Genomic DNA, 25492 nt, shown 5'->3' with positions numbered 1-25492 from the left:
GAGACTTCAAAATGTTGCTTGTTAATATTTATACTTTATACAAATTGTAGCTGAATGTAGTACTTGTCTAATATACTTGCTTTTTTAATAACAAATATGCTGACTTCTAATAGTATGTAGAATGCAGAAAAACAGAAGTCTTACTGCGTATGCCTCTACTTTGTAATCTAATTTATAGTAAAAAGTAGGAACCTGTGTACTGAAAATTAGGAGTCCTAAGGAAAATTAATAATGTGGACAAGGGTGAACCAGTGGATATAATGTACTTAGACTTTCAGAAAGCCTTTGACAAGGTTCCACACCAAAGGCTCTTAAACAAAGTAAGCAGTCATGGGATAAGAGGGAAGGTCCTCTTATGGATCAGAACTGGGTAAAAGACAGATGACAAAGGGTAGGAATAAATAGTCAGTTTTCTGAATGAAGAGAGGTAAATAGTAAAAGTCCCCCAAGGATCTGTACTGGGATCAGTCCTATTCAACATATTCATAAATGATCTGGAAAAAAGAGTAAATACTGAGGTGGCAAAATTTGCGGACAATACGAAACTACTCAAGGTTAAGTTAAGCCCAAAGCAGACTGCGAAGGGTTACAAAGGGATCTCTCAAAACTGGGTGAGTGGGCAACAAGATGGCAGATGAAATTCAATGTTGATAAATGCAAAATAATGCACATTGGAAAACATAATCCCAACTATACGTACGAAATGATGGGATCTAAATTAGCTGTTACCTCTCAGGAAAGAGATCTTGAAGTCATGATAAATGGTTCTCTGAAAACATCAGCTCAATGTGCAGCAGCAGTCATAAAAGATAAAATGTTAGGAAACTTTAGGAAAGGGATAGCTATTAAGACAGTAAATACCATAATGCCTCTATATAAATCCATAGTATGCCCACATTTTAAATATTGCATACAGTTCTAGTCACCCCATCTCAAAAAAGATATATTAGAATTGGAAAATGTACAGAGAAGGGCAACAAAAATGATTAAAGGTATGGAACAGCTTCCATATGAGGAGAGATTAAAAACACTGGGACTTTTCAGCTTGGAATAGAGATGGCTAAGGGGGGGATATGGTAGAGGTCGATACAATCATGGCTGGTGTGGAGACAGTGAATAAGGAAGTGTTATTTACTCCTTCATGTAACACAAGAAGCAGGGGTCACCCAATGAGATTAATAGACAGCAGGTTTAAAACAAACAAAAGGAAGTATTATTTTACACAATGCACAGTCAAGCAATGGAACTTGTTGCCAGGGGATGTTGTGATGGCCAAAAAAGAACTGGGTAAGTTCATGGAGAATAGGTCCATCAATGGCTATTAGCCAAGATTGTCAGGGATTCAAACTCCATGCTCTGTGTGCCCCTTGCCTCTGTTTGCCAGAAGCTGGGAATGGACGACAGGGGATGGATCACCTGATGATTACCTGTTCTTTTCATTCCCTCTGAAGCATCTGGCATTGGCCACGGGTGGAAGACTGGGTACTGGGCTAGATGGACCATTGGCCTGACCCATTATGGGCATTCTTATATTTTTAATAATGATCCAACCATTTTGGACTTCCTTTGAAGTTATACTGTGACCATAAAAAAGACATGACAGCAATTCCATTTCTGTTGTCTTACATTGACTCGATTGTCATGTGTGCTTAGAATTAAAATATCTTTCGTAATTGTTAGTGTTTGTAAGCTCATTCTGGTATCCCAAAGTCAAGCTGTGTTCCTTAGGCAATAGCAATAATAAAAGATCCCACATTTAGAACTTATGTAATAATTCTATTGATATATGATCCAGAATCAAATCCATTTCACTGCCAGAGCAGTGTTGGCTCTGCCAGGCTTTATTTAAATATATACTGTGTAGGTATCTATTGTTCAGTGGTTCTCAACCTGTGGCCCAGTCAGCACACAGTTACGCCCCATGTGACATCCTCAGGGCCATAAAGGTAATATATATACTGTGTGGATGTGGGCCACATAACACAGAGAGAGCTGCATATGTAGCCCACAGTGGTAAATAGGTTGAGAACCACTGGTATAGTCTCTTTCAGTTCATAACTGCACTTTAAAAAAAAACCCAGGTTTCTGCATTTTGGACAGCTTGTGTGTGAAATTATAGTATGCTATTATAAAGATCTTTCAGTGGTGGTAGTGGTAGGTTAATTGAAAATAAAAACTCCTTCAAACATGGATTTGTTAAGTGCAGGGCATTTGTAGTAAATATTCTTTTTTCAGAAGTACTTGTGACATTTCAGAATAGTGAGTCCTACACTGTAGAACTTGAGAAATCCTGTATGTAAGCAATCAGTATTATGATGGCATAATTGTTACTGCTAGAAAATGTCCTCTGCATATTTTAGTGTAGCATGATAGCTAAAAGAAATAAGCTTACATTCATTTCTAAGCAACATTACCAGTGTGTAAATAAATAAATTAATTCAAATATTATATTGGTATTAGAACATCATTGACAATTTGGGAGTTTCAGTCTTAATAACTGTGGAATCTACTGGTGTTTGAGTGACTCAGAGCAGATATAACCAGTAATGTTGGCATAAATAGTGTAGGTTAGTTAAAGATATGGTGGAAATTTCCTGTGGTGAAGTCAGTTTTTCACAGTTTCAGAATAATCAGAGCTGTAGTTTTGTACACACACGATATTGAAATGCCTTTGGACAGTCATTCTGCTGAGTTTCACTGTATCCAAGTTAATTATAAACAGGTTTCACTAAACTTAATATTACATTGAAGTACTGGTGAGCGATCAAACCACTTTTTTTTTTTTTTTAAGATAACAGGATTTTGTGGTTTTCTTTTTCTCTAAAATCTAGAAGGCTTTTCCTGACAGTTCAGCCTTTATTAAAAATATGTGTAATATATTTGAATTTCCTAATTTACAGTACATTACAGGGTAAAAATCTTCATTTACTCACCCACAACCATCCAGATAGAGTTTTTGGTAAGAAGGGATTAGAAAGGAGGCTATCACCGCAGGTTGCTTGGCTATTGTCCATATGCTGTTCTACCAAGCCAGTCAATTGGCTTGTTAGAGTCTTGCAGATATATGAAAGATTTGACATCTTTTACTGCTGATCTATATATTTGGACTTTTGAATAGCTTCTTAGTTTTATTACATCTTAGTGAATATTGCCCAGTAAACAACCTATTCAAAGAGCTGTGCCTTTTTTATCTTTGTAATTGTCCACAAATAGATTGTAAAACTGTCAAATTATTTTTTTTTTGGTAGTTTAAACTACTTGCTAATTTCTTGAGCAGTAATTCTTGGTTTGCAGATGGTTCACAGATATCCCATTGAGAATATTGTGAATGTACCTGCACCTCTGTCCATATCTGGTCTCGCTAAGGGCACCCCTCACATAATAGGCCTCTTGCCCTTACCTGTGTTGGGGTGGAATCACATGATTCTTTCACTCTTAGACCAGTAACTACTTATCGTCTTGCGGGTTTGACTGGGTTTCATGCATCTGCATTTCTTCCCTTCGGCAACTTGTGGCTCGTAATAAAATGGTCAGCAGCCTTCTTTAAACCAAAGTATTTTGGTTTAGCAGTTGGAACAAAACTGTAGAGAAAAAGAGATTTTTTTTTAATCAGCAGACAGCCTTCAGACATATTTAGCCTCATCTAAGTTTAGGCTTCATTACTAGCTAAGTTAGATAGACTTTCCTCTAAAGTTATAGGGAGAACACACTTACATTCTCCCCTGTGAGTCTGAGGGTTTCTCAAAAACTCCTCCCCGGCCTGACCAGGAGAGCGGGCTAGTGCCATTAAGACTACTCACTGTGACATTGTACTTTGACACGGCGTTCATTCTCAGTGAATGGTAATCATTAGTCTTGTCACTGTGTGTGGCCTGTGGGTTAAGGTGGTGAAACTCTGCTTCCCTTTCAAAGTCCAATGCATCTATCACTTTTTGGGTTACAGATCAATAACCTGGACCAAACACCCCACATTCATCACACATTCTGCTTATGCATATTTACATAAATTAGACAGTATTGTTTCTATTCTCTGATGGGGTGGTTTAGGCAACTTACCAACAAAAATATATTGCAATTATTAAAGTCAGACGTAGACTTTGAAATTTGCTTTAGGAGAATATTTGAGAAAAAACAGAATTTACGTAAGCATTCACACACAGAAAAACTTGAACACTAAAATATTTTCAGAAGATGAGCATGGTTGGGTAATGAACATGGCTGAATTGAAATTTGCTTTGGAATTCAGGTCAGTATTTTCAGATTAATTCCAGTACTTTCTCAGCCCTAATAATTTTAGCCAAAGGGTAAAATTTTCAAACGTGTCCAAAGTCCCGTTTACAGAAGTGACTTTTTAGGAATTTTTTAAAATGGAGCCTAGGCTCCTAATTCGCTTATGTGCTTTTGAAAAATTTACCCAAAATGTTCAAATATGGATACTTAAAGTTAGGTTCCTAAATCCATATTTAGGCACCTAAGTAGAAGCTGACTGTCCAGAAGTGCTAAACACCTGCAAATCCCATTGGAAGTTAATGGAAACAGGATGTGCACAGCACCTTTGAAAATCAGGCAAGTTCTGTTTTGGTGCCTAAATTTGATTTTGGGAGCCTTCTTTTAGGCACCCAGAATTGAAAATATTGGCCAGATCTTACAAAAGAACTGTATATGACAGTATTTCTTTGCAGAAGTACCAAACATTTTGCCCATCTTAACGTTTAAATTATTCTGTGTTGATTTTATTAATTTGTTTATTTAAAAGTGACAGCTCTGAGAAAAAGGTACACATCCCATTTTTCTGAGTAATAGTACAATCTCGCTTTAACACAGCACAAACAATGTAAGGCACACCTCATCTAAATTAGTTGACAACAGTATTGAACAGTCACAATTTCAGTTCTTTTCACAGTGTTTTTTTCCCCCCCACCAGGAAACAGTGGATGCTCTAACAAAGGCAGAGAATATGACGGAAGAGTTCAAGACTCAATTAAATGACCTTTGTAGATTTTCCAGGGATCTGAGTACCTATTCTGCAAAAGTTTCAGGGTTAATTAAAGAGTACAATAGGTAAGCATTCATCTTATATAAGTTAAACAATACTCTGTGTGTGTAACATATACATTTTGATCTAGGATACCATAAGTTAGAAATTCACAAGTAAACAGTGGATTATTTACTGATTGCCTTAAACTTGATGGTAATAAAGGTTGGAAAAAATTGCCAATTATTTTTTTAAGGCCTTGATTGAGTCATAAGACTCAGCTTTGAATGGTTAAGAATTGGCACTGTGAATGACAACAGATAGTCATTGGGCCAGAGACAGAGAGTGAAAATAACTCTATAGCCTGGTGATTTGGACACTCACCAAAAATGTGGGAGAATCGAATTCAAATCCCTGCTTCAATGATTATTTAATTGTTTATACAAAGTGGGAAAGTTTCCACAGGAGAGATTGAGAGAATATCCCATAATCTAATGGCTAGGACACTCTCCTGCAGGGTAGGAGACCCAGGTTCGCATCCCTTTTTCACATCAGGCAGAAGAGGGTGTATCGGGGTGTACCAACTCCGCACTGGGCTGCTGGGGGCAGACCAATCATTTTGGGCCCAGGTGGCCATGCCCCATTTCCTCTCCTGCACATGCTCCAGGTGGAGAAGCCAGATAAAAGGAGCTAGCACAGCTCAGTTGGGTTGGGCAACAGAGGAGGAAGGACGTACATTGCTGGTTCCTGCAGTGCTTCTAGCGGTAGAGCCTGACTACGCTCCAGAAGACTTGCCGATGGCGGAGACTGCTGGGAAGCCAAGCCGCCACCTGCTGAGGAGGCTGCTGCCTGCTCTGTGTCCCAGCCCAGAGGGAAGTAAGTCCTACAGACTATTTGTTTGTTTTGCCCCACCGAGGGGCCATAGACTGACTGATGTTTTCCCCTGTCCAGGGGGCTAATTCACCAAGTGCCACTGCTGGCCCAGCTGGGAGGTTGCAGGGCTCCAGACTGGTTGTTTTGTTTTGTCCGTCCAGAGACCACGGACTAGTTCATTAAGTGACCCCCGTCGGGGGCCCGAAACCCACTTGGATGAAATCACCCACTTAACAGGGAATTCTGACAACAGGGTGATGGGGTAAACAGGGAAGGGAAGCTGGAGGCTGGGGCCAGCGCCACAGAGCTCCGAGGCCGACACATTGAAGGGTCGATGTTATGAGTGTGGCCAGAAGGGACACTTCAGATGGCACTGACCTTTCATGGACTGCAATTATGGCCAGGTCTGGGTAGCAGGTTCTCGGGCCTGGCAAAGATGCTCACCAAAACTGATAGTTCCTATGCAGGTCAGTGGCACTCCAGTATCCAGTCTTATTGACTTGGGTTGCAGCCAGACTCTCATATGGGCCAATCTGGTGAAGTCGCTGGACTGGACAGAAGTCCTATATACCTTCAGTACATCCACAGGTATGTACAACTATCCGCCACCACTAAGGTAAAGCTAACGGTGAGCAGTCTCAAGGAGACATACCGGGTCGGTCTGGACAAAAAGGTGGCATATCCCGTAGTCCTAGGTCAAGACCAATGTTCCCTCTAATTTTTAACAGGCTGTGTGTGCAAAAAATTTCTTCTGTGCCGCCACCGAAGAAAAAAAAAAAAGAAGCCGCTGAAGTCGGAGTGCGCGCGGTGTTTCGCCATGTGTGCGGGGTTTAAGATCTGTGTGCACGTGCACAGCTTAGGGGGAACAGTGGTCAAGACTGGTCCTGGTTTAGGGAGATCCTGCAAGAATGGGTGCGCCGTCCATTGGCACAAACAAACCAGTGGTCATGGGTGAGGGGATTCCTAGGCCAGAAGGAAGAAGAAGGACGAGACGAGAGACCCTCCTGCCCTGCAGAAGGCCCCGGACCACGCCCTGCAGGAGGGGAGATGCTGGAAGTGAAGTGGGAATGACTGATGGGGACTTCCTGAGACAACAAAAAGAAGACCCCACCCTGAGTCGTGTGTGGGAGCAATTGACCCCAACCGAGGAGGAAGGGGATGCCAATCCACAGACACCCCAGGGACCGCGCTTTGAGGTCCACGATGAACACCTTTACTGGATGACCAAGAACCCGCAAACGCAAGAAGTGATCCAACACTGGTGCCATGTAAGTTCCGGCGTGACCTGCTGCAGTTGGTGAGAGAAGACCCCACACCAGGTGGCCCTTAGGTTTTTCTGGCCCGGCATCCATAGGGAAGAGAGTGACTTGTGTGTCTACTGCCCAGAGAGCCAAAGGCCCAGTCCCAGAGGGATACCCAAGGCGCCCCGACCCCCCACCCAGTGGTAGGAGTGTCATATGAGAGGATAGGCATGGACCTAATTGGGCCCTTCGAGAAGAGCGGTTCGGGGTTCCGCTACATATTGGTGGTGGTAGACTATGAAACCTGATACCCTGAGGCTGCGACTGCAACTGTCATAGCAAAGGAACTCTTGAAAATGTTTGCCCAAGTCGGGATACCAAAAGAGATACTGACAGATTGGGGCGCCAACTTTTCATATCGACTAATGGCGAAGCTATGCAAGCTACTAAACATCCAGGCCCTGAAGACTTCTGTCTGTCATCCCCGGACCGATGGCTTAGTCAAGAGTTTTACTGGGACCTTGAAATCAATGCTCTGTAAATTCGTGGAGGACGACCCACAACATTGGGATAAACTGTTACCTGACTTGCCGTTCACAATACAGGAGGTACCCCAAGTGTCTAAGGGGTTCTCTCCATTTGAACTGTCTTTCAGGAGGCAACCCAGGGGGATCCTGGACCTCCTTCACAAGACCTGGGAGAAACAAGAGTCCCGAGTTACCGGGTCAGTTCCATATATATTACAGCTGCGGGAGTACCTTAAGAGGCTCGGAGGGTTTGCCCACGATAATCTAATGAAAGCCTAACAGATCTGAGACAGAGATACACCCAGGGCACCCATCTCCAGACCTTCAAACCCAGTGATTGTGTCTTGTTATTACTCCCCTCATCTGAGTCCAAACTGTTAGCCAAATGGCAGGGACCATTTGAAGTGGTCCGAAGGGTGAGACTGGTAGATTACGAGGATGGTGACACAATATTAGAGTGTACCACATCAACCTCTAAAGGCCTGGAGGGCCCAGAAGGGCATGTAATTGCACCTTACCTGGCTGACCCTGAATTAGGACCAGACGCATTGAACCCCCCACCCCCATCGACACAGCAATGGTCATTGGGCAGGAGCTCAATGAAGAACAATGACAACAACTGCAACGACTGACCCAGTCCTTTCCAGCTGTTCTATCACCCCATCCCGGATGGGCAAAGATGGCATACCATCACATAGCTACGAGCCCAGGACAGAGGGTGCGAGATCATCACCGGTCATTGCCCTGGAAGATGCGGGGGATCGTCAAAGAAGAACTTGAGGTGAAGCTAGCCTTGGGGGTCATGGAAGAGTCCCATAGTGAGTGGAGAAGTCCTGTTCTAAAACCAGACTGGTTCACAAGGTTCTGCATAGATTTTCAAAAAGTAAATGTGATCTCCTGCTTTGATGCATACCCTATGCTATGGGTAGAAGAGATTCTGGAACAGTTGGGGAATGCCGAGCTCATATCTACTCTCGATCTAACAAAGAGATACTGGCAAATTCCCCTGACACCTGCTTCCCAGGAGAAGACAGCTTTTGCCATACTGTTCTGCCTCTTCCAATTTATGACCATGCCATTTGGGCTACATGGGGCCGCTGTGACCTTTCAGAGGCTTATGGAACAGCTACTGCGGCCACACAAGCAATATGCAGCGGTCTATATCGACGATATAGTGATATACAATACCAGCTGGGATGACCATCTTAGACATCTCACTGGGGTGCTGCAAGCCCTTGGAGGGTTTGGCCATCAATATGGCTTTTCCAGGTGTCACCTAGAACAAAAGGAGGTAACATATCTGGGATACACGGTGGGGTGGGGCAGCTGTGCCCACTCATGGATAAGGTCTAAGCCCTGAGAGACTGTCCAACCCCCACAACCAAGAGGCAGATGAGACAGTTTTTGAGCTTGGCCGGCTACTACAGACGTTTTCTTCCAGCGTTTGCCACATTAACAGCACCCCTAACAGACCTGATGAAAAACTCAATCCAAGAGAGTACAGTGGTCTAGGGACTGCGAATACGCTTTCCACACCTTGAGGAGGTGGTTAAGTCAGGAGCCAGTCATTTTTCACCCAGATTTTTCAAAAAGGTTTATACTCCAGACCAGTGCTTCAGAGGTAGGCCTTGGAGCAGTCCTGTCGCAAGAGCATGAGGGGGAGGAGCACCTGATGCTCTATCTGAGTGGAAGGTTATTCCATCACGAGACAAGCTACTCCACAATAGAAAAAGAGGGGCTGGCTGTGAAATGGGCTGTTGAAGCCCTATGGTACTACCTGTTGGGGAATCCCTTCCAACTTTTCACAGGTCATGCATCCCTGCGATGTCTCCATTCTATGGAAAGAAAACTAATGCCAGGATTATGAGATGGTACGTTGCCCTCCAACCCTACCAATTTGAGGTACTTCACCACCTGGGCCAAGCCCACGCAAATGCTGACTTCTTTTCCTGGATGGGAGGGAGGAGAGGACAGGATGGGGGGCAACTGTCTGATCTGGACTTGAGGGGTAGGGTGTGTGATGGGGTGTACCAATCCCACACTTCGCCGCTGGGGGCGTGCCAATCATTGTGGGCCCAGGCGGCCATGCCCCCTTTCCCTTGCTGTGCATGCTCCAGGTGAAGAAGCCAGATAAAAGGAGTCAGTCCAGCTCAGTCAGGGTGGGCGCCAGAGGAGGAAGGATGTACACTTCCAGTTCCTGCGACGCTCCTGGTGGTAGAGCCTGAAGACCTGGACTACGCTCCAGGTGACTTGCCAACAGCAGAGACTGCTAGGGAAGCCAAGTCGCCAGCCGCTGAAGTGGCTGCTGCCTGCTCTGTGTCCCAGCCCAGAGGGAAGTAAGGCCTACAGACTGTCTGTTTTGCGCCACCACAGGGCTGCAGCCTGATTGCTGCTTTGCTGTGCCCAGGAGGCTAATTCACCAAGTGCTGGGGGCTGCAGGGCCCTAGACTGTTTATGTACCTGCCCAGGGACTGCAACCCAATTGCTGCTAGGTACTATTGCCTGTCCCCCCTGCTGTTTGTTTCTGTTGTCTGCTCAGAGACCATGGACTAGTCGGTTAAGTGACCCTGTCAGGGCCGAGACCCACTTGGCCGAAATCACCCACATAACAGGGAATCCTGACGATAGGGTGTACAAAGCCAGCAATAGGCTGATGGGGGCACCCCAACTTGACTCCCCATCACAGAGGGAATTGAACTTGGGTCTTCCACATGCCAAGTGAGTGCCTTGAACACTTAGCTAAGAGTTATAAGGATGGCTGAAGCATCACCACTGGCCATTTTGTAAACAGTACCTAAATTCTGGGGGGGGGGGAGTGGCCAAAACTACTTAGTGAATTGCTGTTGAATTCATGAAGAGGTTCTAGTCTACCAAAATCTCATTATTTTTTTTTTTGGTGAACAAACTATTCATGTGGAAAAAGTCACCCAGCTCTAGCAAGGGTATTACTCATCAGAATGAGCCCTGGGAAAAATCTGTGACTCAGCATCACAATTCCTCCCCTGCTTTTCCTTTTTTCCTGGGAGGAATTAAGTTGCAACAGCTCTTTCCCTGCTCATTTTACTCCCTCCTCCCTGGCCGCTCTCACTTTGGCTCAGCTCTGCTGGCCGGTGCACTTTGGGGGTGGAGCCAAGGCTCTGCTCACTCCCTCTTACTTGCTTTTGGTGGTGGGAAGTATGCACTCTAGACCTGTTAGGTTTTGCAGGAGGTGGTGGCTTTTTCCCCCGTGGCCATATAAGATAAGAACACAATCTAACCCTAAACAAATTGTTCAGTTGCTTTTAGTCTCAAAGTATATATAATATGAGTCTTAGTGTAATACCTGTGGAAATGCCTATTTCATTGTATCTAATTGAATCTCCCATCCCCCCCTGTTTTCATTTAACTCTGTAAAATGACAAACTCAGCCTCTGTCTACAAGCTTCAAAGGGCTGTCAGAATAAAGAGCAGGTTTTGCAGCAGAGATTCCGGACAGCTTTCAGGGACTTCCAACAGTGGCTGGTCAGTTCAAAAATCACCACTGCCAAATGTTTTGACATGCCTCAAAATATCAATGAAGCACTGACAAGTCTACAGAAAATACAGGTAATTGCACCAGAATCAGATACTGATTTAAGAGGGACATGATTAGCTTAAAACCAACACATCTGTCTGAATTTTGTTTACTTACTATTTTTAGTTTACTGTTGTTACAGCAAGACTAATTATGACTATAAGTGAGAAGGACTAGAGAATTATTTTTTTTCTCTGTTTGGTTTGTTTATTTTGTGGATAGCCATTTTCACTATTTTCCACATTGTAGGATATGTCTATACTGTAAACACAGGGTGTGATTACAGCCCAAACTCACAGACCTGAGCAAACCTTACTCTAGCTAGCTCAAATCTCAGTAGTGCAGGAGTGACCTATCCAGGGTTTTGGATAGGCTTGTTCAGCCTGCGCAGAAACCCATTCTGCCAGAGCTTCACCATTTGGGGACCCAAGCCAGCTAAATTAATGTTAGCTCAGGTATGTCAGCTTGAGCCACAGTCACACTGTGCGATTAAATTTAGACCTACTCATAGTCAGTTTCCTCCATCCATCTGGGTCTTTCACACAGTGACACAGAGGAAACATATGTTTTAAAAATAGGAAAATGTTTGTAAAACAACAATACAAAATGGAAGGCAAGACCATTATGTGGTACCTGAAACTATTTCAAAGTAATAGTTTCTGCAAACTTTTCATCATGTATGAATATAATCTTTATAATGTAAGTAAAGGACCACAAACATGCCAGCAGGCAATTAACTTGTATATTTTCAGTTAAAGGTAATACTAATCCTTCTTCAATAGTTTATCTGCAGATTCCAAGTCCCAAAAGAGATAATTTTCCCCTTGGAATTGTACTTAAAATTTTGCTTAATGTTGGATTAATGTCTCCACTTTTTCATCGAAGGAATCCCACTTTAGGAGAAAATTATTTGGCTGTTTCTGGTAATGATGTTTGGGAATAACAGAAATGTCAGCCCATTTGTCATTCAAGCAGTGACAAGCAATTTTTATTCATCATGAAAACCTTGCATGATTAAAATAACCATTTGCTCACCTTCTGCATAAATTCATGATTGCTATGCACAGTATACACATTCTACATAAAAGAACTTCTGCTCATACTTCCTGGCATTTCTCAAGAAACCACGTTCACTTTCATTCCTTAATCCCTCCAACAGTTAGGAATCCATTAGCCTGTTTGATGTCAGTAAACATTCATAGGTTCATAATGTAAAACTTCCATTGACCTCAGTGGGGCTAGGTTTTCACTCACAGATTTTGGAGACAGAAGGGGCCATTCTGATCATCTAGTCTGACTTCCTGTGTAACACAGAACTTCACCCATTAATTTTTTGCATTAAGCCCATAACTTAATCTGGAAGTAATTTGGTAAGGTAATTGTGAACCAGAAGCTTTATATTATGGCAATTCTGATCATCATCATAATAAATATCTGTAGTTATATATTTCCTTTCAATCCAAAGATTCACAAAATACTTTTACAATTATACACAGAAATTTCACCCATAACTGAAATACAGGTACTTCTGAGGTGGAATTTGAAATATCCACATTATGCAATAGCTCCATGAAGTGCAGAATACCTTGAATTGTGGAAGTAACTAAGGAGAATGTAACTACCACAATTAGCGTTTGTCCCGAATAGCAGGGTTATGTGGCCTATGTGGTTATTGAAGATTCCAAGTGAGTTACACTGTATGTGTCACCTCAAAGATGATCTCTCCAGTAGCAAAGTAACTCAGACCACCATGCCTGGGTATTCGTTCAATATCTACTCTGAGCAAAGTCTACCTGCCACCTACTGAATCCCTAATATTGCTTCTTGCAACACATTGAGATTTTCAAAGCGGTATCCTATCCCAGTAAAGAATGGGTCATTTTATGAATTCTCACACAGTCCGAGCTTGTTAGTATCCCTTTCGTTTAGGCTCGTGGTACCTCTGGTCTAGGTTGTTGCTGTCCCTAAAGCCTCTGATTTTTACTGGGTATAAAGTGGAATGCATTTAAACAAACATGAGTTGGTGTGATTGTGAAAACTCTTTCTGCACATTATCTATAACATTATCTATCTAATTGGCTAATTTCTTTTGCCAAGGAATCCTTATCTGAAAGTGAAAATGGCCAGCGTAAACTAAACATTGTGGTGTTCAAGGGAGAATTGCTGAGCACTATTCTGCCCCAAGAAAAGGCTAAAGTTATCCAGGCCAAAGTTGTTACTGCTAAAGAAGACTGGAAAAATTTTCTCTCCACCCTGCACCAGAAGGAATCTGCTTTGGAGGTATGGAGCCAGTCAAACAGGAAATGGATTGAATAGAAACCTTTTCTTTTCTTATTACATGCATCTTGATAGACTGAGTGCTTTACATTTCTTGTTACTGAGGAAGGTCAGCTTTGCTGTCTGGTTCTTGCTCATGTGCTCAGGGTCTAATTGATCACCCATATGTGACATCAGGAAGGAATTTTTCCCTAGGTCACATTGGCAGTGGATTGTGGGGGATGGGAGAGTCGCCTTTCTCAACAGCATGGAGTGTGGGTCACTTGCTGGGTTTAAGTGGGTATTATTGTGTCTCGGTCCCTCCTATTCTCTGCCTATCACATATAATAGTTTAATCTCCTGTGGGCTGTAATATTTTGGCCTAATTTTGGTTGAGATTTAGTGTACAGATGCTGGGTGGTGGTAGTGGCCTGTGATAGACAGTATGTCAGACTAGATAATGTAGTTCTCCCTTCTGGCCTTGGAATCTATGGCTCTATGATAACTAGTTCTAAGTGCCCCTAAATGATGCAACTGGAAAATGGCTAAGCTCAGAGGGTCAGATTCTGTCACCCTTACTCCTATTGAGTAGTTCTTTACCAAACAAGTCATCCCATTAATTTAAATATCATAGCTCACATAGTGATGTGCTAGTCAAGATAGAGGATGGTGGAATCTGACTCAACCTCAGCAGTTTGAGCTTCATCCAATACACCAAATAGCTAAGGTGCATGAAAATACACTGTGTTAGTGCAAGACTCTGATACCCTTGCTCCATGAGTAGTTCGACGGATTTAAATGGGCCAGCTCAAATAGTCTTACTCGTGTTTAATAGTACCTTGCTATCAGAATCTGGGCCTTCATGCAATCACTAGACCAAGTTTGTCCCACTGAAACGTAATTAAGATTTACCCAAGCAAATATTTTAATCATAGATACAATGTGACACCACAGTAGTCTGCGCCTTTCAAAAGGTCTTATTCAAGTAGCATAGTTTTTATCCCGGGGAAGGATAGCTCAGTGATTTGAGCATTGGCCTGCTAAACCCAGGGTTGTGAGTTCAATCCTTGTGGGGCCGTTTGGTGATCTGGGGCAAAAATTGGCCCTGCTTTGAGCAGGGGTTGGACTAGATGACCTCCTGAGGTCCCTTCCAACCCTGGTATTTTATGATTCTATGAAAGATGTTTATTTTCTAACACAGTATACTTCAAGTCCAGAAGGGGCCATGACACAGAACTTAAAACTGGATGATCATAACATAGGCCATAAAATCTCTCCCAGTGATTCCAGTTTCAAGCCCCTAACTTCTAGTTGAGACAGAAAATATCTTTTAGGTCAGTTTTAAATTGCATTGATAGGAAATGTAGGAAACTCTTTGGTCCAGATCCTCACCTCTTGTAAATCAGCACCAAAGACAATGGAGCTACACTGATTTAGGCTTCTTTGTCTCAGAGTGGATGTGTGGGGAGATGTCACGCAGTACAGTGGACGCATCCTGTGCTGTTCTCACATGGACGGGGATTAATCCTTCTAAACCCAGAAGTTGCAGTCCCATATCCTAAATCTTTCATTCTGAAGTGAATGAAAAGAAAATTAGTCAAAAAAAACTAGAGAAAACTAAACTACTTGAATTATGCTGGTTAGAGCTTTTTCATCCACATTGATTGTTTTAGATATTCTCCTCTCAGCCAATGGAAGGAGTCCACAGGAAAAATATGCAGTCAGCAAGGGCTTTTAAAGGCTTATTTGTAAGGACTTGAAAGTAAAGCAAATTACAATCAGAAAGTAATGGTTCAGCTAAGCTCTTGGCTGTGAAGATGTCCTTTTTAAAATCATTTTTCCCACTCTGGATCCCAAACGTAGCCTTCCTCCTGATCATTTGTGCAGGGTGGGAGAGAAAGCAGAGCTGAAATGAACCCTTCACACCTTAGCATACCTGTGTATGCATACCTCTGGGTTTGGGTTATAGTTTGCATAATAACATTGCAGCAAACTTAGTCATGCACTGACTTTTTTTTTAAATGTGCACATCACGTCTCCACAGAACTTAAAGATCCAGATGAAGGACTTTGAAGCAAGTGCTGAGCCTCTCCAGGACTGGCTGAACACAACTGAGAAGATGATGCAAGAAAGCAGTAGTCGACTGCATGACCTCCCTGCAAAGAGGAAAGAACAACAAAAGTTACAGGTGATAAGGGCCTAAAAACACATCCAGCCATCCCTAGCCTGGTTTCCTGTGTCATGAATTCCTAATAAATGCTTGATCATGCTGGCACCCTGATCTCCAGCTAAAGGCCGCATCCAGTTTTGGGGCTTACTTCAATCTTCAGGCAGATTTTGTGTCTCAGCACTTCTTGATGACATGTGTTGTTTCCTTTCTGTGTCTGTATCATGCACAAAATGATCAACTGTTGCCTTTTTTTAAGATGCTTGCTGATGGCCAGGGCATGAATTTCCATGTTAACAGGGCTGCTTCCTTTCTTTTTTGCTTGCTCTTTTGCACCCGCACTTAATAGTAACATGCTTGTGCTTTACAGTCTGTCCTTGAGGAAATAAGCTGCCACGAGCCTCAGCTCAACAGGCTAAAAGAAAAAGCTCAGCAGCTGTGGGAGGAGCAAGCTGCCAGCAAAAGCTTTATGCGCAGAGTGTCTCAGCTATCTTCTCAATACCTAGCTCTAAGCAATCTAACCAAGGTAATGCACCCCCACTGTGTGCGCTTTCCAGCAGTTCTTGTGAATGTGACAAGTGAAAACGAATGGTTGAATTCTGAAATATCGCAACTGTCCTGCTGCTGTATTGTATGGTATGTCTGCTCTATCCTATGTCTGAGGCTTGTGGTATAGAGGGGAAAGGTGTGTGTGGATCGTCTACCTGATTGAACACTGCGCAAATTGTTTTTTCCAATGCACTGGTCTGAGAAGAGAAACTGAGAGTCCACATACGTGGGATATAATTCCTTCCCTCCTCCCTGCCCCCCGCAAAAAATGGTAGTTTGCGGGGAGTTATGTTTTAAATGAAACAAATTTGGATGTTTTGAATGAAAAAAGCAAGCCATGATTTATGGCATTTAGGATAATTTAGTTTGATAATCAGTATCTCCAGGAGCATGTACGGTAATTATTTTTCAAAACTTGGGGGTATTTTATACAGAATCACAATACTGAAATGTTGCTAATACTTAACCAGTCCTCATATTAAAGCTTAATATCTCCATTATGAATTTCTGTGTCTAGAAGTTGGTAGATTGGTTTCAGCATTTTTAAAAAGCATTTGGTAGCTGTTAGGGGCTTTTGAGTTATCAGAGCGAGGTAGCATTCTGTAGTGGGCACTGGATTGAGGCTGGGAGACCTGCATCTGTTTCCCATCTATCCCACTGACGTGCTGTGTGACATTGGGCAAGTCAGCTCACCACTGTGTGCCTCCCTTTCCCCTCTTACCTTCTGTCTTCCTTGCCTATTTGAATTGTAAGCTGTTTAGAACAAGGACTATATCACTCCTGCAATGCCTATCATGGTGGGGCCTTGATCTCAGTTGGAGATCAAGCAGGCACTACTGTAATATAAACAATTATGAATATTAGAAGTGTGTTATTGGAGACCATTTAATATGAGACCATTTAATAAAGTGTCTCATTTCTATTTTTAATAATGACTAGTTTGTTAATTTGTCAACTAAGTGTACACAAATAGAGAAATATGAAACATATAGTCATATAATATACAAAAATATTGTATATAGGGCCATATCACGCTCCTCATGATAAAAAAAAAAAACAAAGGAAGGGAAAAGGAGTATGGGGAAATTCTCACAAGTTGAAACTAATGGAATTCCTTGCATATCTTAAAATCAGAGACTGGGAGTTTGTGGCATGTCACACACCCTGGCTCTATGTACCTTCTTATACGGGGCAATCCCAAAGATCTGGACCCAAAGCGTCAGCAGGGTACCAGTGCTTGCACAGAGCTGTGAGATGCGTGTGCTCACACTGTGTACTGCCCGCAGTTCCTAAGTGATCTTTGGGGGCAGCCCTGTGCGGAGTGTGTTGAAATAATTCAGTCCTGAGGCCATGAAGATATGGATAAGGTAAGGCAAGCTCCATATGTGGAAGAAAAGGGTGTAAGAAAATGGAAATAGGCCTAACAAAAAACAATAGCTGGAAACTGAAGTGAGACAAATGCAAATGAGAAATTATGTGCCATTTGGGGTCCATTAACTACTCAAAATCTCTCTGCCATATGACACTTCAGAACATAGACCAATGGGCTAAGTTAAAGATAGTACTGAAATTAAGGGGTGAATTTACTGTCCACAAAGTCAGGTTTTATGTCCTTCCTCTAGAAGGATGATAGACTATGAAGTATACCTATTTTTATGGAGTTAAGCCCTAGTATCTAATATTATTTTAATAATTCTTTGTATTTAGTTCTGTATATAGTATATATTGAAGTGGCTAACTAATAGGTCTCAAAATGTAATTGTAAATGGGGAATTATCATAGAGGGGCTGTGTTTCCTGTGGATCCCTCGGGGACCAGCTCTTGGCCCTATGCTATTTAATATTTTTATCAGTGACCCAAAAGAAAACATAAAATCATCCCTGATAAAGTTTGCAGATGACACAAAAATTTGGGGAGCGGGAAATAATGAAGATAGGTCATTGATTCAGAGCGATTTTGGTCAGTTGGTAAACTGGGCACAAGCAAACATTACATGTTTTAATATGGCTAAATGTAAATTTATTCATTAGAAACAGAGAATATAGGCCATCCTTACAGAATGGGGGACTCTATCTTGGGGAGCAGTAACTGTGAAAAAGTTTTGTGGTGGGAGCAGATAATTACTTGAACATGAGCTCCAAATGTGATGCTCTGGCCAAAAGAGCTTAAGCAGGGGAATCTCAAGTAGAGGTAGAGAGATTATTTTACCTGTGTATTTGGCACTTGTGTGACTGCTGCTGGACATAATACTATGTCCAGTTCTGGTGTCCACAATTCAAGAAGGATGTTGATAATTTGGAGAGGGATCAGAGAAGAGTCAGAGAATGATTAAAGGATTAGAAAATATGCCTTACAGTGATAGACTCTAAAAGCTCAATGTATTAGCTTAACAAAGAGAAAGTTAAGGGGTGAATTGATTAGAATCTTAGATATGTGCATGGTGAACAGATATTTAATAATGCGCTCTTCAATCTAGCTGAGAAAGGTATAATAATATGATCCAATGACTGAAAATTGCATGTAGACAAATTAGACTGCAATTAAGCCATACATTTTTAATGGTGAGAATAATTGACCATTGGAACAATTTACCAGTTCTTATTATAGATTCCCCACCACTGACGATTTTTAAATCAAGGGTGGATGTTTTTCTAAAAAGTCTGCTCTGATAATTATTTGGGGGAAGTTCTGTGGCATGTGTTACACAGGTGGGTAGACAAGATTATCACAGCGGTCCCTTCTGACCATGGAATCTATTAATTGAAAAAATGTAAATGAAAATGGCTACTTTATGTAAAAAAAATTCTCACTTATAAGTAAGTCCTTCAAATGGTTTTGCTAATGTAGTTTTTTATGAGACTGACTGATTTGTTATACACTTAGATCTATTGATACATTGCATAGACTGAAAAAGGGAGCATTTGAAGAGCCAAATCTTCTAATTTGGGGGACTAAATGTAGTGTAAAATTGGCACATGCATATGGTGCATGCACCACTCATGCAAAGCAGATAACTGCACGTATACGCACTTGAGCATGCAACATATGCATGAAATATGGTAGACACAGTTTAGCCACCTGCTCTAAGTGCATATTGAGCGGTAACAATCACTGGAATGGTTGGCAGTGTTAATTTCCATATGAATTTCAGGAGAAGGTTTCCAGAATGGATAGGATTGTCGCAGAGCACCATCAGTTCTCTCATGGCATAAAAGAACTCCAGGACTGGATGGCTGATACAGTACATATGCTGGAATCTTACTGTCTCCCCACAGCAGACAAAAGTGTTCTAGACAGCAGAATATTAAAGCTGGAGGTATGTTAACAAATGGCTACAAAGATGACACACACAGGACACATTACTTCAGTTGCTATGAAATAGTGACCACTATAAGTAAGTTTGCAAAATTCAAACACCAATTTTTCATTTACCTCAAAAAAACATTTGGAAAAATGTTGCCTTTTGGAGTAAAAAGGATAAGATAAAGATATACTGGACCATTGTGACATGGAAAATGGTGTAAATATTGAAGAAAAAAATTTCAAGACGATACGTCGTTAACTAAGGCTATAGAGAAAGTATGATATTGTTTTTAGTTACACAATCATACTGTGTCAAATGTTACAAGTGACTTAAGTGCTGTATTGTATAACTATCACATTCCGTTAATGTAGTTTGTTATTTGTTTGTAGTAACTAATGCATTGCTCATTTAGGGGTAGATTGTGCCTCTCAGATAGAATCTTGCATTGAGGGTGTTACACTGCAACACCACGGTTGGGGGGGAGTATTGCGCTTAGAGAGAATATGCCAACTGATATCACTGTACAGAAAACGTTGCAATGCTCTACCAAAAAAAAAAAAAAGAAAAGGTGGTGGATGATCATGTTTACGTTATTGTCGGTAACATTGGGCATCCCCAGCATTGTCAATCTCCAGCATTTAAAAATCCTGAGTCAGGCCCCAAAAATTATGAGAGTTGAAATCTCATGATTTTTAATCAAATCATAAATTTAGCATTCTTTTCATTTGCTTTCTGTTTTGAGGCGGGTTCACGTTTTCTGATTTTTCTGCACAACCATAAGAGCTAGACAGTTACTTTTTATTTTTAATGAAAGCTGAAAATCCCATACGTACACAACTCCAGGAGCTGGGGTTTAAGAAAAACAGCAAATGCTGCAAGATGTGATAAAATTGTGAGAGCTGGCAATACTGGGGTCACCGGGTTTCAAAAGTGAGGCACCGCAGTGTTGTAGGTAGGTCTTAAACTGAGTTTTATTTCAGCACCAGAGCAGAAGGGCTCTTTCACCACAAAATATCTCCAGTTCTCCATGGATCACTATAGAGACAGTGAGAGTTCTAGTTCCCACTCTCTTTTTCTCTGTAGTGTTCAGCTTGGAAATCTGTAGAACAAAGCCCTTTCTGCCCAGATTCCAGGAAAACGCTCTCTCTCCCTGAGTGCTAGGTTTCTCTTATGGCCCAAACCCTTCCTTTGAAAGGCCTCTTTTACTAGGGAGACCCAGCTGTCAAGCCCACCCTCCCAATAAACAGCTTGTACAATCCATTCAAGGTGTAGTGTAGCAACTTCTTTTCTAGTAACATTTATTAATCATTTCCTCTCTTTTTGGGAGAAGGACTACATACATGTCACAACAATGAGGCTAGAACAAGGTCTGTTTGCTTTCTAGAGACTGTTATCAGTGAAGCAGGAGAAGGAAATCCAGATGAAAATGATGCTGACAAGAGGAGAATCTGTTCTGCAAAACACTTCTCCGGAAGGAGTGCCTGTCATTGAACAACAGTTACAGACACTTAAGGAAACGTGGGCTTCTCTCTTGTCCTCTTGCATTCACTGTAAAAGGTAAAAAGAGATGTGAGTGGGGAATGGTAACGGGAGACAACACAGTTGAAAATATTAGTATTATCTCCAGAAGTCATATGATTACGAGACAGGCAAGGTGGGCGAGGTAATATCTTCCATTGGACCAACTTCTGTTGGTGAGAGAGACAACCTTTCAAGCTGCACAGAGTTCTTCTTCAGGTCTGGGAAAGGTACTGAGTGTGTGTCACAGCTAAATGCAAGGTGGAGCAGATATTTTAGCATAAGTAGTGAGCACTATTCTAAGGGACCATTCAAAGTGAAGTGGCCTGCTAACACCCCTGTAGTCATAGGACAAAAATATGGTGAGTATTACTAATTACAAACATTTCCAAGTTTCAAACAATCAAGACTATTTATCAGTAGATAGTATCTGCTCCCTAATGTATGATGAGATATAAAGTATGGTACTTGGAGTCAAGTCTTATAGATTCTATTCCTTTATACCATGCTTTACCCATATATTTACTAGAGCTAGTGCACACATGGTTGAGGGAGATGCTGGGACTGCAAGCATCCTGTATCCACCACTAATGTCCTTTACTGTCCCTTTTCAGATGTGGGCAAGTAGCCTCAATATTGGTACCCTTCTATATATTAGCCAGCCAAGATCTGTAGCACTTTTCATAGGGCAGTTCAGCATATTACATGTCTCCTTTCATTCTGTCCCCCTAACAAACCTAAAACTTGGATGACTGTTTATTGCCTTATCTAATTGCTAGAATAATATGAGATACTGAATATCAACTGATATGTATTTTTAAATTGTAGTCAGCTGGAAGGAGCGCTGTCCAAATGGACAAGTTACCAGGATGATGTTCGTAAATTTTCCAGCTGGATGGACAAAGTGGAAGCGAGCATGAATGCTTCTGAGAGACAGTGTGCAGAGCTGAGGGAAAAAACAGCTGTCCTCAGTAAAGCAAAGGTTTGTTTACTGTTACTATAATCTTAAGAAAAATCCTCCGTGGTGGTATGAGTAATAGTTTTATTGTATGTTATAATGGAATAAATATTACCATGATGTCTAAACAGACAGATACAACTGTTTGATACTTAGCTTCTGCCCTGGTGTATGCACTAGAAATCAGGCAGATAGCTGTTCAGATTGAAGTCCTGTTTCCTCATTAAATTCTGCTGCTGCAGCCATTAACTGCTGGGGGGAGGAACAGTACTACAAACCATACTAGACAGGAAATCTCTCCATGGTAGGGTGAAGTTCAAATTTTGGCCAACTGACTTAAAAAAAAGCCTTAGAGATAAATCTTCTTCAAGTTTATATTCTCATAATTCTCTCATATTCTTGTTCAAAATGGCACAATATGCTACGACATTAGAATGGACATGTTTTACTTCACAGCATTGTTTCTGTGCTGGTGTATATAACTACATAGAGTGCTGGGCAACAGTGAATCAGTCCCATTCTGCATTATAGTCGTACGCTGCATTTAGTTAAGTAATAATGTGTTTTGAGTCAGACATTTGATAATAGTAAATAGTAAATTGATATAAGTAAATAACAAGGAGTTAATGGCCCAAAGTGAAGCCTCAGGAGCTTAATCCAGGTGGTTATTAATTGCCATGCAATGTCATTATTGCTGTTATTTCTCCAGTGAAGTCTTATGCGAGGTAGTTTCTTACACACATGCACATCCTTAACCACTTTAATATCTGAGTGCTTTTGAGTAGTGCAGTAAGCAATGTGGCTACCATCTGGCTGTGATTCATTCCCGCTTTCATCCTCTCCCCAGGGAGAGAGGGGTATGTGCAGTGGAGTTCTATTTTGATAGGTATCTCTGGCTTTGGATTTTTTTTTCCCTAATGCATACACTGCTATGTGTTTATGAGAGAAATAGCAAGGTGGAAGAAATTAGTCTTGCACTTGGAGGAACTTGAACCATATAAATTCAGTGGGCAAAATTCCACTGTCACTTAGGCCTGTGCAGACCTATTGAGAAGAGAATCTGTAAGAGCAATATAAGTAAGCAACAAACTAATAGGCCAAAAAAACCCCACTAATTACCTTACAAACAAACAAGCTGTCGCTGGACATGTTTGAATATTGATCATTAGTAAACCTGTTCATTTACTCTATGTTATGCAGTTACTCAGTGAAGAAGTGTTGAGTCACAGCAGCCTATTAGAGACCATTGAAGCAAAAGGCACTGGCATGACTGAGCATTATGTAACCCAGCTTGAACTCCAGGACCTCCAAGAACGATACAGGTTCCTCAAAGACAGGACAATGGTACAGTTTATCTTGTCAGTACTCCAGTGTTTTTCTTTGAGTTTGGGGTGGAGGGAGAGAGGGTCTGTTTGTTTGTTTCAGAATTTTTAATGTGTATAATTTGGGGGGCAGATTTAATATCTCTGGCTATCTTGAATTCAAAAGCAAAACTCTCATTGACTTTAGTATGGCTAGGATTTCACCCACCCGAAAGCTTAAAAACATCAGTGCAAATACAAAGAAGGATTTTTGTTTGACCATGAATGCATGTCATATGACAAATGTAAACACTTTGTATTTGTACTGATGTTAAGTAATTCACCAAGGGCCTACTTTTACAGTCACTACTAAATATAGTGCTTAGTACGAGGCTGAGTTCCATTGACTTCCGTGTCATATGATCCATCAAAGTAAGTGCTACACTCAATGGTAAGTGCTTTTGGAAAGTTTGATGTCAGAGAGTGATGAAGGCTGAAGCAGTTTTAATACAGTATCTTAAAAAATCATGAACTTTTGAAAATTATATGTACTGGCAGAAACTCATCTGCAGTCGTGCCACATTGGGCTGTGATTTTGTGGCATCTGATAAAATAATAATCAGTGAGGGCCTGGACAAAATGTGAATGGGAAATCTAGGTGCAATAATAGGGATTCTCTATCAGTCCTGCATAATGCTTGGGTCATTGTGGTGGAGGTGCTATCTTTTACATGAGATGTAAAAATGAAGCCTAACCCTCTTGTAGTCAGCAAAGATCTCATGGCAGATATATTAAGCATGGGACTTAACCCTAGTGTCCTGAACAAACTTCTCTGTTGGTAATTACAGAAATCCCCCTGCAGTTTCAGTTGTAGATAATCTTTTAGTATTGCTTCTGAAAACACCATTCTGTAATGTTGCTGACATATGATGGCTATGGTGTTGTGCCCCAGATATGGCAGTGTTTTAGGGCCAGATTGTGAAATCAGAGGGACTACTCATGAAAATGATTGTTTATCAGTTTAAATATAGGGTTCACTGTCTAGTTCTTAGTAATCAGCAAAGTTATCTTTAGATATAGCAAAACACTGTGAGATTCTCCATAAGGAATGCTATTATATACTGTAAATAAGAGGTGGAACTATTATTGTATGTAGTTGACAAGGGTCTGAATTCCTGAAAAGAAAATGGGCCAGATTCTGAGCTCACACATGTGGCAATCAGGAATAATTCCAATTAAGTCACTGGAGTTGTGCTAGTTTAAAAACAAAGTAAATGAAATAAAAAAGCAGGTCCATTGTTAGTATTAATCAATGCTTTAACTATAAATGTTCTCAAACCAAAAGACCAGATCCAAATAGCTTCAAATTGAGCCAAAGTTCCCATCTGAATCTACATCTTTATCTTCATAGATGCCCCCTCTCTTTCTGTAATTACACAAACCATCCCCCTGAATCTAGACCCCCTGAACTTTGAGAAAGTTCAGCTCTAGATCCAAACTTTGTATTTCATTTCTAGGATTTATAGTTTACAATACTTAGTCCTGCCTTGAGTGTAGGGGACTGGGCTAGATGACCTCTCAAGGTTCCTTCCAGTTCTATGTTTCTATAATCTCTTAACTGGTTGTGGCTCAAATGAAGTATTTTTAACAAACAGGAGGCTGTAACCAAATCTGAGAAACTGCTTCACTTACATCATGAGTACCAAAGAAAACTGAAGGCCTTTGAAGTATGGCTGGAAAAGGAACAGGAAAAACTTGAGTGTTTATCATATCTTGAAGGCGATGCTCAGACACATGAGTCAACACTCCAGGACCTACAGGTATAGTATGTGTGGCACGGCACCCGATCTAAATGAATTCCATTTGTAAAATACAATAACAATAATTGCATGACAGAGAGGTTGTATTCCTTGTTTATCTTGGGGAAAAAATTAAAGCACAGTAATGCAATTATTTTGCTGTTGTTTTTTAAAACATGTTCTAGACATGCAAAAGACTTACACGGCTTGATTTTCAAGTGCACTTCAACAGGTCCTCCCATTTGCAGGCACAAATAATGACATTTACTTTATATCTAACAACTTGATTTCTGGATGCAAATGAAAAGTCTATGTTACCCATTGTATTGGCGCAAAATGAGAGTGAAATCCTGACTCCAATGAAATCAATGGCAAAAATCCCATTCACTTCAAAGGGACAAGCAATTCAACTCCAGCCTATTAGTTCATCTCAAGAATGTAAGAACAGCCATACTGGGTCAGACCAATGGT

The 25492-nt window shown here is 41.3% G+C and overlaps 1 protein-coding gene and 1 long non-coding RNA gene across 14 annotated transcripts in view; one reads left to right on the top strand and one right to left on the bottom strand.

Moving 5' to 3' along the window:
- The window catches only part of LOC140909130 (uncharacterized), a 62933-nt gene extending 59143 nt beyond the window's left edge, over positions 1–3790 (bottom strand). For both annotated transcript variants that reach the window (XR_012158096.2, XR_012158095.2), the window contains exons 1-2: positions 3715–3790; positions 3401–3581 (exon numbers count right to left, since the gene is read on the bottom strand). This is a non-coding gene — a long non-coding RNA (uncharacterized LOC140909130). The remainder of the gene's footprint in view (positions 1–3400; positions 3582–3714) is intronic.
- SYNE1 (spectrin repeat containing nuclear envelope protein 1) overlaps positions 1–25492 on the top strand; it is a 501907-nt gene that overhangs the window by 246745 nt on the left and 229670 nt on the right. For all 12 annotated transcript variants that reach the window (XM_073337684.2, XM_073337695.2, XM_073337685.2 and 9 more), the window contains 10 exons: positions 4925–5061; positions 11024–11201; positions 13267–13449; positions 15470–15613; positions 15963–16118; positions 19293–19457; positions 20830–21002; positions 21792–21945; positions 23122–23265; positions 24878–25042. In XM_073337684.2, the coding sequence (XP_073193785.2) occupies positions 4925–5061; positions 11024–11201; positions 13267–13449; positions 15470–15613; positions 15963–16118; positions 19293–19457; positions 20830–21002; positions 21792–21945; positions 23122–23265; positions 24878–25042 (1599 nt within the window). The remainder of the gene's footprint in view (positions 1–4924; positions 5062–11023; positions 11202–13266; positions 13450–15469; positions 15614–15962; positions 16119–19292; positions 19458–20829; positions 21003–21791; positions 21946–23121; positions 23266–24877; positions 25043–25492) is intronic.

This window comes from Lepidochelys kempii, chromosome 3 (assembly GCF_965140285.1).
Source record: "Lepidochelys kempii isolate rLepKem1 chromosome 3, rLepKem1.hap1, whole genome shotgun sequence".
Taxonomy (NCBI): Eukaryota; Metazoa; Chordata; order Testudines; family Cheloniidae; genus Lepidochelys; species Lepidochelys kempii.
This window is presented reverse-complemented; position numbering and strand designations above follow the sequence as displayed.